This window comes from Elgaria multicarinata, chromosome 1, assembly GCF_023053635.1.
Source record: "Elgaria multicarinata webbii isolate HBS135686 ecotype San Diego chromosome 1, rElgMul1.1.pri, whole genome shotgun sequence".
Classification (NCBI taxonomy): domain Eukaryota; kingdom Metazoa; phylum Chordata; class Lepidosauria; order Squamata; family Anguidae; genus Elgaria; species Elgaria multicarinata.
Window position 1 is genome coordinate 172,256,345 of NC_086171.1, and position 16,882 is coordinate 172,273,226.

The following is a 16,882-nucleotide window of genomic DNA, read 5'->3' on the forward strand; positions in this document are numbered from 1 at the left end:
CATGGGCCTTTGTTTACAGTGCCAACTAAGGGCTGGCATTAGGACCCTTTACTGTAGAACTTGGATTGTTCGGTTGCAATTCATTCCAGAAGCTCTCACTGTAAGGCAGATCAGTTCCTTCCGAAGCTCCTACACCACCTCCTTCTAGAAGGTCTTTGTGAATGATTGAGTTCAGTCTCCATCTTAGAATGCCCTTATAAAAGCCCTTGTAATTGCATGGTAGTTTCAGTGTTTTGAGCTTGCTATGGACACACCTGGCTTTTTCCCCACCACACTTCTCCACTTCGGGATATTCACTCTCTCAACATCTAACACTTTCCTTGTATGATCTGTGTCTCGGCAATACTGATAACCACAGGTTGGTTTTTGTAAAGTGTAAAATGGAGTGTAAGAATTGGAGTAGTTAGGGTTGTAGAAAGCAAAGCTGAGAGACTCAGGCTTGTGTCCTCCAGGATGTATGACCACAGGGACATATTCAGAAACTAAAGCCTGCTCCATCTTGTAGCCCAGGGCTATTGGAAACTGCTTCTTAGGCTTTTGTGCAGCAGTTGATGACTGCGGCAATGCTTTGGCCGCTTTCTTCTCCTCTGACATCTTGCAGGCATTGACGCACTCTTTGGTTTTCCTAGATGTTTTGGTCTGTAAAGAGAAAAGTCAAACGGAGAGGCAGATTGAATCTTTCTTTTCTACAGTGAGTTGCATGAGTGGCATCTTGAACTCAGGGCCCAAATAAAATGTGATGCAGAGGACCTGTCTGTAGAATTTAGTCTCCTGCTGAATTCCTAAAAAGCAGCAGGTGGGGGAATTTCAGGTGCATCATTGGCGAAGGGGAGAGAATGCTGAGCTCACACCTAACACATTCCTTCCAGTTCCAACACTGTAAAGGCCATTTCTCTCCCACTGGAGTTCTGTAACAGAAAGCAACTCCTGCTAGGAGAAAATGGTAGAAAATAAGTAGTTTCAGGTAATAAAAAATTACGGTGCATTTTAAATCACCCATCTGTACTGTACAGGGAATATGCAGGAGTCAGTTGGTCCTTGCCACCATCACATCCAGTTGCATCTAGAGATGTACAATTGAAGCCATGGGTGGGGAGTGGACACAGTTCTTTTTCTGGGGAAAATGGAAATTTGGGAGAAAGTGAAAAATATGTAATACTTATTATTATTATTATTTTGGGGGGGTGTTCTTTCCAAATCTAAGTCACTTTGTGACTTTAAGAACTTACAATGAATTATGTATAGTCTTACTCATTAAATTATCATTAAAATTAAAAAATATTTAAAAGTAAACCCAGTTAGTAAATGTATTATTGTTGTTAAATAAAGCATGGCAGGCTGTTTGATCATGCAAATCAGCCTTATGCGTTAGTTAACTCATGTGAACTGGCCCTATGCTTAAGTTTCTTTGCCGCTACACTTTCCCTTTATCTCTCTCTGGTATTCCATTCTCCTTTTTTTCTTCTATTTCTTCTTCCACACTCAACCTTTTGTCTTTCTTGTCTCTTACTACATCTATTTGTTTGTTCTAGTAACCCCTCCCCCCCCCAAAAAAACCTTCCACCTTGGGGATGTCTTGACGACATTGCTTTGCTGCTCATTTCCTCCAAACCCTGCAGCATTGCAGCTGTGGGGTGAGAGCAGCAAACCTCCGTGGCAGGAGGGAGCACGGGCTTTCTGAGCAGCGCTAGCGGCCATCCAGCTCATCAAGCCTGCCCTCTGCCCAGCCTTCCCTTGTGTCCTCCAACCTATCCTGGGCCTTGATCTGACCCCGGAATGCCCCCAGCTCAATTTGAAGTGAGGTCTCCACCGACAGACAGAGCAAAGAAGGTGGTGACCTCATAGTAAAGGAAAAAGTTGCATTAAGTCAGTGACTTTTTAAAAGCACTGTTTCAGAGGAAAAGCTTGTGGTGGCTGCATATTGGTGGCTGTGTCGTATAAACACAGCACCATTGCGCAACCACCACAGGGTATACAGGACGTATAGAGAAGCCCCCTGTGGGGCTAAAGTGGGGGAGAATGGTGGGTGAATTATTGGTTTATCTCTATTATTTGCTTGTTTGTATTTTATAACAACCAATAAAAATCTTAAGAAGAGCAAGCCAAGCCCATCATGCAACAAAACGAAGGGGTGTGAGTGTTCTCCATTCAAACACTTCAATAAGTCTCAGATTGGAGGATGGGAATTTTTACGGCTAGCCACTGATGGCCATGAAGGGTTGAAAATCTGAATTTCAGATTTCAAGTTTGATTTTTGAAGGATATTTTTAAAAATAAATAAAACAAAACAAAACAACAACTAAAAACCAAGTATTTACATTTTTAGGGTACTAATCACAAGTTTTAACTTTAAAATACAACTTTATAAATAGCTTCCCCACCCCCTAAAACCCTAAATTCAAAAGGATTCATAATTGGATGAAATGATGATTTTAAAGCAGTTTGAATATTTTTTTTAAAGACTAGATGTAATGGAAATAATCTACAAACATCTATTGTACTAAAACAAACAAAAATATCCCGAGATTATATGATCCAATCATCTCTTTCTTGAGTCTAGGGATCAGTTCCATTAGTTTTGCATTTGTCACTGCCGGTGACTTGAAATCTTTGGGCAAGAACTGTTTTTTCATTGTTACTTAGCTGGCTTATATCAAATAAGATGCTTTATCCCCATCCCCAAATTGATGCCTGCACTCTGGGTGATTGTCGAATGGAAAACAGTTTCAACCCTGTGTTGATTATCCTATTTGTGAATCTTAAACTCTGACGGCACCAATGTTTATTTTAAAACCTTGTTAACGTGTCTTCTGCTTTCCATGACGCGCTGAGCTTATTAGGCTGAATTATTTTAGGCTCTAGATCTGGCTCTGCGTGCTCACTTGTAAAGCTATTAATCCTGTAACAAGGAAAATCAGTGAGTGTTTATGTAATGCAGTGAATGTCCATGAAGCAAAGGAGTCAGCACAGGGGAATTACCTGGCTTTTATTGAAAACAAGGGATAGCCCCTTAGGCCTGTTTTTTCAAGCAACAGAAACACAGGACCCCAGTCCTAATCCCACCCCCAACTTCCTCTTGTTTCTGAAAGAAAAATTCTGCACTCGAGGGCAAACCATTAACATCACATGTAGTTTGGCCCTATCTCGTAATATAGTTGGGTTCCCCATTTCGATAGCCTTTAGCACTGCTCTAGCATTGCTTTTCTGTAATCAGCTGGAAGTGGAATTAAAATAGTGGTTCTGCACCATTTTCTCCATGAACAGCTGCCTATGCCCATCACAGTGGACAACGTCCTACTATATGTTTATGTTATGTAGAGGCAGCTTCCATTCAACAAAGGTCGCACTTTTCCCTGCCACTGTCCCTAAAGTAGTAGTTGCTTCCTCCCTTCTTCCTTTCTTTTAAAGGGACTAATTAGTTTCTTCCCATTCACTCACCGTGGCTGTCCTGTTCTTGAATTGTTCTTAGTTAGTCACTCCCTGTTCCTTGGAGGCTTTAATTATTGGTTTCTTATTTGTAATAAGAACATTGATTTTATTTTATGAGTGCAATTTAGGAAAGTAGTAATTAAAGCCCCTCCCCTGCACACAACACATACAATATACACTACCCACTCAAGGGAGCAGGAACTGATTAAGGACTATTTAAGAGTACTGCAGCCATACAAGTTGCATTCGGACAACATGATAGTCAATGGTGGGGTAATAATCAACGTTTATCTAGAGGGTGCTATCCACATAACGTGAGAATAATCAACCATGGTGTGAATTAGGATTAGGGTGAGTTGACTATTAGTCCATGCTGAGTTGACTCACTCATCTCCTGCCCTCTTCCCCCCCCCCAGTCCTCCCACTAGTATCCCATCAGCCATTGCTGCCAAAAACGTATCCTGCCGCAGCAGCCACTGCTTTGACTGCTCTTGCCTTATGACTCTATAGCTGACAAAATAACCAATGGTAGCCAAGGAAATAACCAACAATGCCCTCCGAACAACACGATAACCAATGGTGTTTTAAATAGCCAACTCGGCACAGCGTTGGTTATTTTTGTTGGTTATTTAAGCCAAATAACTAACTGTTGTTTAAAATCTCCCTCCACACAACACGATAATGCATGGTGGGTTAAATAACCTATTGCCGACTATTTAAATCACCATTGGTTATCAAGCTGTCTGAATCCAGTCAGTGTGTGTGGTGGTGGTGGGGGAACACAGCTAGGAAGAACTTATTAATTAAAATGACAAAATCCCTGAAAAGTTTTTATAGCACTACAATAGACACTGCTGTCTGTCCGTCTCTCTCAAACGACATGTTTTTCCAGATGAGGTTTTTCATCTGCCCTACCTCATTTATACTTCTGCTGGGTGTGGGAGGCAAGGGGGAAAAGGAATAACTGCACAGTGTCTTTTGACTGGTAGTGCTAGGAGCGCTCCATCTGGAAGTACCCTACAAATCAGATCTGAAATATCAGGCGAGATGGTATCAGGTGCTTCCAGATAAAGGGGTCCTAGGGGGATTCCTCACGTCGTACTGAGGGCGCTTCCATACGCCCCCAGTGCAGCCCCAAAGCGATCGTGTAGCTTGCCTGGAGAAGAGACGAGGAAGAGGCGTCCTTGCCGCCGCCACCCACCTACCTCCTCGCCGGCCGGGTCGGAGAGCTCGGCGGAGCCCTGCCTTCTTCCGCCAAGCTCTCCGACCCGGCCAGCGAGGAGGTAGGTGGGTGGCGGCGGCAAGGACGCCTCTTCCTCGTCTCTTCTCCAGGCAAGCTACACGATCACTTTGGGGCCGCACTGGGGGCGCATGGAAGTGCCCTCAGTACGACGTGTGGAATCCCCCCTAGTGCTATTAATTAGAAAGCATTGTGCAGCTATTTCATCTTTTTCTCTGAAACAGATTTTCTGTGGAAAGAGCATAGTCAGAAGAATCAGTGGGAAAACACAGAAAGTTATGAACAGAAGTCAACAACTTCAGCATCCATAAAAATCCTTGAATAAGCAGAGCAATGGCATAAAAGCCTAATCTGGAAGCACCCAATATTTGGATTTTCCATAAAAACTGAGTGAACAAAGGATGTTCATTCCAAAATAAATAGCCAAATTAATATCAGTAAAATCCAGTTTTCCACTTCCTGGAATTCTTTAGATTCTGTAGTAGACAACTTCCATTCCTGTAAATTAGCATTCCATAGAGTTTCGTTTTCTGCAAGTGTCTGGTATTATTTCAAAGTCCACAAGTTGAGAGATATGTAATATGCTTCCCTCCTAATGCATCCAAGTGGAAACAACCCTGACAAAAGACATAATAAGAACTGACATACCGTCAGCTAAGAAATGAGATAAATATAGTGACAACAACAAAATCACAAAAATACAACTCAAATATATTCATTTGGTGAAATATCTGCCTGTCTATATCCCTTTTATCTATGTTAAAAGCACTCCATAGGACAAAGCTGTAAGACAAATAAATGGTTCTCAGCGTTTCCATATTCATTAGAGCAGCTAACAGAGCTGCAAAATATTGGGTGTTACCCAACACAACATATTTCCCAGATTAACTAGCAAGCTCTCTGTTAACCCCTTTCAAAGCCTGGGGCAAGTAGTAAAGTGCCCAATAAGAAATGACATGCACAACAAACCTCCTAGAAATATACATGAAAGCACTTTGGGGATGAAGTCATGGGAACTGAGAAATGATCCATGCAGTTGATATAATTAGGGTTGCCACCTTTTCCTTTTCTTATTTTACTGGCCTGCTCCTGTGCTTTCTGACACATATATGTTTAATAGATGAAGCTTCTTCCTGGCATGAAGTTGTTGTTGTTGTTTTAAAAAATCTAACATCTACATTTAGGAATATAGGAAACTACCTTATCTTGAGTCAGATAATTGGTCCATCTAACTGAGTACTGTATACACTGATTGGTAGTGGCTCTCCAGGGTTTCTCGCAGAAAGCTTCCAAAGCCATACCTGGAGGTGCCAGGGCCCCCATCTATACGTCAACAGGATTGCTCCTCATTAAATATAAACCTGAATTTTCATAGATTCAAATGTAAGTAAAGAGCGTCACACTGCAGCAGCAACAGTGATTTATTTCCTGAATTTATTTATTTTTATAGCAAGTTATAAATGCGCACATGTGCATTATCGCAGTATCCCATATACAACACTATGGAGAAGAGATGAGGGGAGCTATAAATTTTATATGCGGAGCTCCACAGATTCATAGAACAGACAAACTGGGAGCGGAGGGGGAGGAGGGAAGACACAGCAGAGGGAAAGGAACGAGGCAGCAGAACACGTCTCCTTTGTCTGGCTGCCTGTTTCCCCATCTTTGTTTTTGTGAACCGCCCAGAGAGCTTTGCATATTGGGCAGTACAGAAATACACTAAATATATAAATACAGAAATAAATTTGTTTTAAGAAGCTTTCTCTGCGTAGCTCCGCAGAGAGACTTCAAACTAAAATTGATGCGAATGAACAAGGCAGCCGATTGGTGCAAAATCGGGAAATCAGCCAATCATGTTGTCCTACTCTCAAAGCTCCACCCATATGTCAAAATCAGATTTAACTCCCCCAAAGACACATAGCCATAACGCAGTGCAAACTCGGACGTGACCTAAAAGTCGTGGTAAATCGCGAATGCAAAAATGCACATTGTCGCAGTTAAAACCCGGTGTTGTGGCGAATGGACGGCTGTGTCATGTAACCTAAAACGTGAATATGTGCATTTAGATTGGGGTAAACAAGCCGTATAGACAAGCCCAGGGATTGAACTAGAGACCTTTTGCATGCAAACATGTCCTCTACCATAGAGCTAGGGAGAGACACAATTGCAAGGGCAATAAAAACAACAACAACCTTCAGCATTGTGCTAGAGGGCTGACTCTAAAGACTATTCTATACAGGGGAATGCCCACAGTGAAACACATGTGAAGAATTAATAAACCAAAGGGATTTTATTATTGTATTTACTCCTACTTGGAGATTTTTCTCGCAAAGCCTCAGTTTAATATATTTTAAAAATACAGCAAAAAAGAAAAAAAAAGAAATAAACAATCAGAAAGTAGGAACCAGAACCTTTCCAGAATATACTTTTAAATGTTTACATTTTATTTGCATCTTATTTATCTCTGAAGGTGCTATTACAAAATCCTCTTCATCTGTGTATAGATAGATGGTTGGTTAAATCAGATAGACAGACAGAATTGTATCCAATGTTGGCTATTCGCTAGGGAGAAATACTTCCACTCACACAAACCTGGTTTTGGCAATACCCCCTCCTCAAAAGAGCTGCTTTTGGAGGGGTAGAATCTCCAGAACAGTGTCAGATATGGTGCAGAGGACTCCTGTGGGGGCCGGGAGGGGAGGGCGGGGAGGTGAATCAGCAAAAATGGGATCCCTGCCTTACACAAGAATAAGCACAAAGGCAGCAGTAGATGTAGCACATCATTGATTTATATATATTACACACACACATACACACCATGCAGCACCAGTACCCAGGCTTTCTTAGAACAGAGTTTTAAGGATTTATGCTTTAGAATCACTTTGCAGAGAGCTTATAATATTTGGTGGTAGGATGGACATTTTGGCTCAGGAATCATTCTCCTTCCTAGTTCTGGTGGATAGCATATTTTTCTCCCCCTACCCCGAAAGTTGGTTTATTTATTTATTACATTTTTATACTGTCCAATAGCCGAAGGGGTGATTCACAGAAATTAAAATTACAAAGTACAGCATAAAACAACATAAAATCTAAAAGCTTAAAACTATAATATAAAAGTACAACCACAATAAAACCTAGCAGCAATGCAGAGATTTAAAATACAGATTTAAAACAGCAGAGCTAAAACACTAGAATACTGTCTGGGAAAATAAAAAGCTCTTCACCTGACACCAAAAGGAGTACAATGTAGGCACCAGGTGAAACTCTCTAGAGAGCTCCTTCCACAATCAGGGTACCACAGCAGAAAAGGCCCTCCTCCTGGTAGCTAACAATCTCACTTTCTTTGGCAGGGGCTCCTGAAGAAGGACATCTGAAGATGATCTTAGGGTTTGGGAAGGTATATGGGAAGAGACAATCCTTCAGATAACCTGACCCCAAGCCATTTAAGGCTTTGAATGTTAATACCAGCACTTTGAATTGAGCCTGGACATGGACTGGCAGCCAGTGCAGCTGGCATAATATGATCTCATTGGCCAATCCCGGTTAAAAATCTCACTGCCTTGTTTTGGACTAGCTGAAGTTTCTGGATTGTTTTCAAAGGCAGTCCCACATTCAACGCATTGCAGTCATCCAGGCGAGGTTATCAGAGCATGGATAACTGTAACTAAACTATCTCTATCCAGATAAGGGTGTAGTTGGTATATCAGCCTAAAATCATAAAAGGTGTTCTGTGCCACCAAGTCTTCCTGAGCCTCAAGTGACAGTTCTGGGTCCAAGAGCACCCCAAAAATACGAACCCGGTCCTTTCAATGGAGTGCAGCCCCCTCCAGAACAGTTTGAACATCACCTAGCAGGGCAGATAAACCACCCACTAACACTACCTCTGCCTTTTCTGGATTGAGTCTCAGTTTATTGGCTGTTATCCAGTCCATTACCATGCCCAGGCACTAAGTCAAGTTGCCTAAAACGCCTTCAGATGTCCTCGCCAAATTGTCTTATGAAGGGATATTTTTTTTAGTTTCATTTATTGCTATAACTCCTGTCTAGAGTTATAGTAACTTTCAGAATCCTCCGATAAGTAGGTAGATGTTTATAGACACATACAGTGCAATCCTACGCATGTCTATTCAGTAGTATATCCCACTGAGTTCAATGGAACTTACTTTCAAATAAGGTGTATAGGATTGCAGTTGGGGGTTAGAGAGAGGGCAGGATCAAACTGAGAAATCAGGATGTTTTTGAAGAGTCTGAATTACACTTTCAGATCAGTCTCTTCTCAACTCCATCTAATCATTTTACATTATTGATGAGGTCTATATTCTTTTCACACTGTGTTCTTGCATTTGCTAATTGCCTACCTCTAATTAAGGCAATGTTTCTTGTAAATGTTTAGGTTCGTGCTCAAAAAGACTAATTTTTATCAGCCAATTTATAGAAAATAAAGTGCCGCTTTTATCCCCGAAATGGGTGATTAGGGGCATGTCTACACCATGCCTTATCCAGGGGATCATCCCGGGATCATCCCTGTGCGTCCACATGATGCTCAGTGGATCCCAGGGGCAGGAAGAGATGATCCCTCCACTTCCCTGAGATAACTGGGATGGCTTTTAGCCCAATTTTTCTCACGGTCTCGGGATCATCCCAAGACCCCAGGAGGTGTGGCCAGCCCGGTTTCATCCCAGCTCCTCGCAAGTAAATGTGAGGAGGTGGGAACCGGGCACGGGGCACAGAGCTCTTCAGGCACTCCATGCCCATCGGGGTGGGGTGAGCAGGAGCGGGTGTTTTTTTAAAAAACAACAACTTAGATTTGTGTTGGAGTGCACGTGCGCTCATCATCTGTTAAAAAAATGGCAGGCAATTTTATATTAATGTATCAACTGTTTTTTTATTTGTTGTGTTTGCTGTTGTATTTTTTTTAAATTAAATTTTTTTAAAAAATGGCAGGCATGACATCCCTTGTTCCTCCCGGGATTTCGTGCTTGTGTCTGTCCAAAGGGGAGGATCTCGTGAGCAGAATATCGAGAGATCCTCCCCACTCCCTCCCGGAGCACCGGGAGGTGTAGACATGCCCTTGGAATCGTGCCTGATGGTCTCACCCCTGATCTTCCTAACTTCAAGGTACTATTTGCATAGGAACCTATGCATGAAACCTGTATGTGCGTAGATTCCTCTGCACCAATCCAAGAGTACACAAAAATGGGCTTCATCTTGGGGAAAGAGGGACAAGGTGCAATTCAAGGGATGAACCACAGATTATCTTTCTGTCAGTTCACTCAGGAGGAGCACTGGAGTCCTAAACATTCTCCCAGCCAGGAGTAGCAACTATAACCTTCTTGGGAATAAAGGCCTGCTCATTAATGAAATACTTCATGGGACTGGAATGAGAAATGGGCACAGCTTAGAACAGGGGCAGACAGACTTCAGGCTTGCACAATCTACTTTGCTTTTTATTTGAACCCTGAGATCCATGGCTTGGTGCGATAGGCTTAGAATTAAATAAGTTCTGAGCCCAGGAATTTGGTTTGAGTACCAGAACTGAATGGAGCTCCTAGTCCTTCCCCAGTCCTGGTTACCCCCAAGGTTTCTTCATTTCAGCACTATTATTTAGGGCAGGAGGGGAGTAATTTTGTTGCTGTGATAGTTAAACAATTGGGAGTCAGAAATCATTGCTGATCTACTTCATATCACCCAGAACTCTATGAGCAGATCCAGATCTACTTTTTGCCCACCCTTTGCTTAGACTCTTTCCAGTGCCGGAGGAGTCCTTTCGCACAGTGTGCGCCACCCCCATGTGGGCTGCTCCTCCCAGTGCCAGCCAAGTCTGTTTCCTGGTGCTGAGGGAGGGGTGATGAATTTAGTGGATGGGGCCACTGATGTCATCCAATCCATGGAGGGGCTATTGGGGGGCAATTTGACCCCCAGCCAGATATGGTTTTGCACCCTTGGCTTAAAGTTACCTATAAGAGGCAGAACTAAGGAGGGATCTTCTGAGCTGCTCCTAGAGTCAAGGAGGTAAAGGGGTTTGAGAGACTTCAACCACTAGAGGATTGTTTGCACAGGACTCCTGAGTTATGCCTATGGAACTACAAGCCAGGCACCGTAGCTATATTTTTTGGGTGCTTTCACACTGTCATACGTTAGCTTAGTGTGGAAGATTCTGTACACTAGGCTGCAGTCCTATGCATACTCTCATGTGAGAGTAAGTTGAACTTAGTGGGAATTATGACTAAGTAAACCTGCCCCAGTATTGAGCAAAAGGAGGGATAAACAACAACAACAACAACAACAACAACAACAATAATAATAATAATAATACAAATGTACCAAGATGAGACTGTAATCTTTTGTCCTACAATGATCTTACCCCACAACAATCTTATTAAGATGAGGTTAAGGAACAACAACTTATTCAAGGTAGGTAGGTGGCTTATTAGCATGTGAAGTTACACAAGAACATTAAATTCAACTTTCCCACTGTTTGAGTAATTACTGAATGCCTACTGTTTATCTTTTATTAAGCTCTTTTAATATTTAGAGTGCTTTATGGTGTAATACTTCTAAGCATTTCATCAACATTATACCAATAATTCTTACAACAACCTTGTAAGGAAGATCAGCATTATTACCCCCATATTGCAGATATAGAGATTTGAGGATGAAAATGACTTGTCTAAGGCCACCTAGCTCATGGCTGAGGCAAGACTTGGAGCGTCATCAGACGGGGTGGGTGGGGAGTTTTGTGTTTCCCTATTGTCGCTATAGTCTCCTGCTGCTGTCCCACAATAGCAAGGGTTTCTTTACATGGGGAGAGTTGGATTTTCCGGGGTCTTTTTTTGCGATGGAAAAATGAGCAGGAGTGGGAGGCGTGTGGAAGGTGGACATCAGCATCGTCTAAAGGACATGCGAAAAACCGTGAGTGAGCAGTAAAACGCTCCTCTGATGATCCTCTGGAACTCAGGAAGCAACCCTAGTACTACCATTCCCACTACTTGGCAGCTGCCCAATTCATTGCAGGAGTTGGGGATAAACTGTTTATCTGAATGTGCCCTTGCTTTTAGGCCAACATAATAGCAGTGCAATCCTACACATGCCTACTCAGAAGCTGAGTTCAGTGGGAATTACTCCCAGGTTAGTGTACATGCTTTTTTGCTGTCTAAACATGCATAGGATTGCACCCTTAAGCTGCAATCTTATGCATGTTCAGACAGGAAAAAGTCCTACAACTCCCAGCCTGCATGTAATAGGATTGCAGCCTGACTCTCCTAAATACACAGCCCTTGGTCCAGCACTCACTCATTGCTACCCTGTGCTTCGCTGCTAGTGAAAGCCCCTCTCTGTGTCTTTCGGACATCTTGTAAGGCAACTTTCTCGCCGCGCAATCAAGGCATATTGATTAGGAAAGCCCCGCTTCCTGCCGCGTTGCAGCAGCTGCCATTTCGGACGCATTAAAAAAGGGCTCAGGGTTGGATCTTGAATCTTCCAGGGCAGAGGCGACTGTGATGGAGAAGACGGGACTCCCTTCCTCCGTCTCCGCCCTCCTCTCCTCCTAAGTCCGTTAGCCCAGCCCACTCCTACCTCCGAGGGAATCCTCCCTACGGGGTTCTCCTTCTGCGTCACCCTGCAACTCCTCCCCACGCGGGAGCCCGCGCTCCTCCTCTCGTTGTTCCTATGGTCCTGGGAAAGCGCTGCCAGAGGGGCGGGAATGAATTGCGGCTGCGGCCGGGCGCATGGTGACCTGCGCCGTCTGGCACCACTTCTTCACGGAGGCTGGAGAGGGCGCTGCGCTGCGCTGCCCCGGCCTGCAATCCGGGGCCATTGTGACTACGGGAGGGCGTCAGCTTGAACGGCAGCGCCAGATCCCTAAAGGGGAGCGAGAGACTGGGCGATCCTGGCCCCCGATCATGGATCGGGGCTTCAAACGATAAACTGCCTTCCTTCCGCCGCCTTCTCTGATGCCGTTTTCTAATCCCACACACGTAGGATCGTATAGGCGGAGGTTATGCGGTCAGACAACCTCTCACATGCTCAGAGCAACTTTTTTCACATATTCTAGAACTGGGCCACGGTTCAAATGAGACCAATTCGTCTGAATTTGCTCTTAATAGAACATTGAAGCCACCGCGTCCTACGCCTCCTCCCCTCCCGCTACCCTGACGCTGTGGATTTCTTTGGGGGCATCACAGAAATGCAGCAATTACTCTGTGGCTGCCAGAAAGTTAACGGTGAACTTTAAAATAATTGAATCAGTCGCTTAACTGTGTGTTTGTTTCACCACCATTACTACCGCAGGTCCTTTCTACTGATGTGATGTCATGACTGGATGGAGTCTCATAAATCATTTTGTTTCTTGGTTGGTTGGCTGTGATATTCTATCATTCATAAAAATCTTTAAAAGAAGACTGCACCCCTCTTGGGCATGCGCCATTTAATATATAAGCACAGCTGAGTTTCATGTGAGTTAGCGGCATGAATAATTTGCGTCATGTCATGACAGATACTTACAGGAAAGGGAGTGTTGTGTTTTTATTATATAACCTCCCTGCTGCATTCTTACCGATTTTGCAAATGATAAAACCCAGAGAACACTATGTTCTTCTCGTAAGTGCACAGCACCGTTGTCTTCACAGACTACAAAGTTATGTGAATAAACACATACATTCTGTGCCTAAATTGTGTTCCTTGAACCAATTATTTCTCACTATAATTTCCAAGTAGATCGTTCCAGAGTTTTGTTTTTGAATGGGCACCATTACATGTGTTCTTCGTTTAATCCACTCCTTTTTTGGTCTTATCTCTCCCCAACCCCATTACTTTATGATATATTTGTAGCCCTCCCGTGTTTTCTCACCGCTTCTTCCATCTATTTTCCTACTAGGCGAAAAAAGTTAAGTCAGAAATGATGGAATAGATGCACAATGCCTTTTGATTTCCACTCTTAAGAGGTTGTGAGAATAGGCCCTGAGCAACATTTCTGGTGTTTGTATGTATAACATATTTGAAAGGACAGATCTTGTATACCATGGGTTGGATCCAGACTAAATTAGTCATGCTTTAGTCCCATTGAGTCAATGTGATAAAAGCATAACCAGTTTAAATCTGGATTAAAAATTATGCTATTTTCCACAGTTTCACAGAAAACTTTTGGACATCACACTCATGTTGTCAGGTACATGAAGGAGAATTCTTTTGCACTCCTACCCCTAAGGAATACTAAGTATACACAAATCATGTGGAAAAATCAGGCAGTTTTATTATAAAAGATACTTTCCCTCCTTTCTGTGGAGTACTGCCCTCTTGTGTAAAAGAAAAATTAGTCATATCCTGCTGCTTGCTCATTGCCAGTCTATGAGGTTCATCAGATGAGCGTTTTATTGCATGCTTGCTATTACCCACTTAAGGAAGTGTGTGCATCCTTTAGACAATATCGTTCACGTCCTGCGCACCTCCCTCTCGTTTTTCCGTAGCAAAATAGACCCCTTTTAATCTGATTTTTTTAAAATGGAATGTGCTACAATCTCCTGCCTTATGCAGGAAAAGCTGCGCATTAAAAAAAGCCCCTGAATGGGCCACATGGTTTTTGTTTACTTTCTCTTTCCCCTCCCTGCAGAAAGAGGAAGGAATGGGGGACAAAAGCAGGGGGGAGAAGCAATGGTAAGGAAATGCTTTTTCCCTGTGTGATGATGCTATAAACTGATTTACATGAAATATCCTAATAATATTTACATAGATTAGAATTCAATCTAAAATCCATTCTTTGCTGAAATATTTCTAGGCTATTAGAATGAATTAGCACTTTCTTACTGTATCCTTTGAAAATCTATACCAATTAATTAAGAAATGAATTCACTGAAACCTGATGTACTGCAAAATACTGATTGGGGAATGATAACTATCTCTTCTTTACCTCAAAAGCTGATGAAAAATAATCATTTTTTAAACACAGAGGCTTATGTTATTTAAAGCCAGATTTTTTTGTAAGTCATTTCAAGACCCCCTCACCCTTTCATTATAATAAACACATAAATTGGAGCAAAGTTTATATATTTAGCACTGAAATCCAGTGTTCTTTTTCTCTCGACACAAGATCAAATTCAAAATTAATTTCAGGGTGTCTAAGAGGCACATCCTGTGGCTGATGATTTCAAAGAGTCATCAAAGGAACAGCTCTTAACTGCCGGATGAGGGGAAATGTCAGTCAGCAGAATGACAGCAGGTCACTCCTTGGCAGGATCTACACTACTGCTTTAAAATGATTTATAACAGTAGTGACAACTGTTGGGGCCCAGGACACACTCCTCCATATACAGTTTTCAAACCATTTCCAAAGTGTCATATCCTGCTTGGTGTAGATCTGGCCTCCAAAGAATGATGGGCTGACATCACTCTGTGGCATTACCTCTTAAATATTTGACAGGAAACCTAAATGCCTAATTCCACGTTTCTCAAACTGTGCCTCAGCTCACTTTCATCAGTGGGCCTAAGTCCACTTTCAGGTGGATCTCAGAGCTGCAGACTGAACAGTGCCACACCATGCACACTGCATAGGAAGCTGTGGCAGTGGGAGTTGGTTAGAGAGCAAGGCTAATGTTTTTAACAATATTTTTAAGGAACTGGGCATACAGAGGAAGGAAATAAGAGAGGGAAGTTGTTATAGGAAAAAAATGACTGAAAAAGCAGTGGGAGGGTGGGATGAAAGAAACTGGCAGATGCAGGTAGGGTACAGGTTAAATGTGAAAGGAGAAGGGGAGAAGAAATGATACGAGCTGAGTAAGAATACTTTGAGAGACATGGGTGGGAAGAGAAAACACTATGAAAATTGTTCTACTTAGAGCTTTATCACACCAGCATTATACTGTGCAACCACTGCGAATTGCATGCAAAGGACTCCGAAGTTTTCCAGCTTATAATCTGCTTTTATTGTGAAGTACTCAAAGTTTGAAGTACTCCCATGCATCCTGCTTTAATTGTGCTTCAAAGGCAAAAGACCTGACCTATTTTGATACTACTTTTGGAGCGAATCATTTGTTGTTTTCTGAGCGGCCACTGAGGGCGCAGGAGCAGGATTTGATATGTTTAAAGAAAAATTAAACAAATGCTTACATCTGCGTAAGTTTTAAAGATAAAGACATCAAAATTGGCACAGTAATAGATATTAAGGAGAGCTTTAAGCATACCAAATTTGAATTGGGTTGGGTCATCCATTGATTTTTTATGATTTTTTTTTACATTTCCTCCCTTAAACCCATTTCCTGTTATGCAAAGGATCTTAGGAGCGCTGCTGCCTGGGGTGTGATTTAGCTAGTGACAACAACAACGACAGCTAAATGCTGTAGGGTATAATTCGAGAGAAACAAGTATGTGGGATGAAGCTATTAGAGGCTCTGTATCAGCAAATTGTGCTTGAAGTGGGAAGGCTGAAAAACAATACATGTGTCCTTTACTTGAGGAAAGCTGAACTATGGAACTCCCTACTATAAGAAAATAGCTGTGACAAAGAATTTGGCCCATTTCTGAAGAGGGATTAGATATCAATATAAAATGATATCAATAATTGGCACTTGATTATGCCATCTGCCACCATTTTGTGACTGGGGTGATGGTGGTGGCTCAATCATTATTACCTCCCAGGTGAGCAGCTTCAGCCTGGCCAAATGGAGTCTTGAAGACAGAGCACAAATATAAAGTGGAGGTCTTGACAGCCCCCTTGAGTAGTTTTTGGTAGAAAGGTAGGGTATAAATCAAATAAATATCTATGATGCTCTCTGGGTTGTGATGAGAATTGGAAGCATTTCATGAGTGTGTATAGTCATTTATTTATTTATTTATTTATTTATTTTATTTATTTATTTATTACATTTCTATACCGCCCAATAGCCGAAGCTCTCTGGGCGGTTCACAAAGTGCCTCTAAGGCCACAGCTAGACCTAAGGTTTATCCTGGGATCATCCAGGGTTCGCCCCTGCCTGAGCACTGGATCCCCTGTGTGTCACCTAGATGAATAGGTTTGACCCCTGGACGATCCAGGGATGAACCTTAGGTCTAGCTATGGCCCAAGTGTCCTCTAAGTGCCTTGAAAACTTCCTCTTTTGAGATCTCTCTCTCTCTCTCTCTCTCTTTCTTGTAATACTAGAATCCAGGGTCATTTCATGAACCTGAATGGTGGAATATTCAGGACAGATAAAAGGAAGTACTTCTTCGCACAGTGCATAAATT

The 16,882-nt window shown here is 42.5% G+C and overlaps 2 protein-coding genes across 2 annotated transcripts in view; one reads left to right on the plus strand and one right to left on the minus strand.

Moving 5' to 3' along the window:
* Positions 1-16,882, plus strand: part of ATP5PB (ATP synthase peripheral stalk-membrane subunit b) — a 331,787-nt gene that overhangs the window by 228,852 nt on the left and 86,053 nt on the right. The gene's annotated exons all lie outside the window — the stretch shown is intronic.
* On the minus strand, positions 174-5,992 carry CIMIP3 (ciliary microtubule inner protein 3). Its single transcript, XM_063139737.1, has 2 exons — positions 5,870-5,992; positions 174-639 (listed from the first exon to the last, which is right to left on the minus strand). Exons 1-2 carry the CDS (start codon positions 5,990-5,992, stop codon positions 226-228), a joined length of 537 nt encoding a protein of 178 aa, XP_062995807.1. The 3' UTR covers positions 174-225.

Bases quoted from the DNA above. Each gene is read 5' to 3' on its own strand.
- CIMIP3 (XM_063139737.1), bottom strand. From the start codon at position 5,992: ATGGGGGCCCTGGCACCTCCAGGTATGGCTTTGGAAGCTTTCTGCGAG. The intron at 640-5,869 runs GTAGTTTCCTAT...TTCTCTTTACAG, and splicing joins ATTATCTGACTCAAGATAAG to ACCAAAACATCTAGGAAAAC.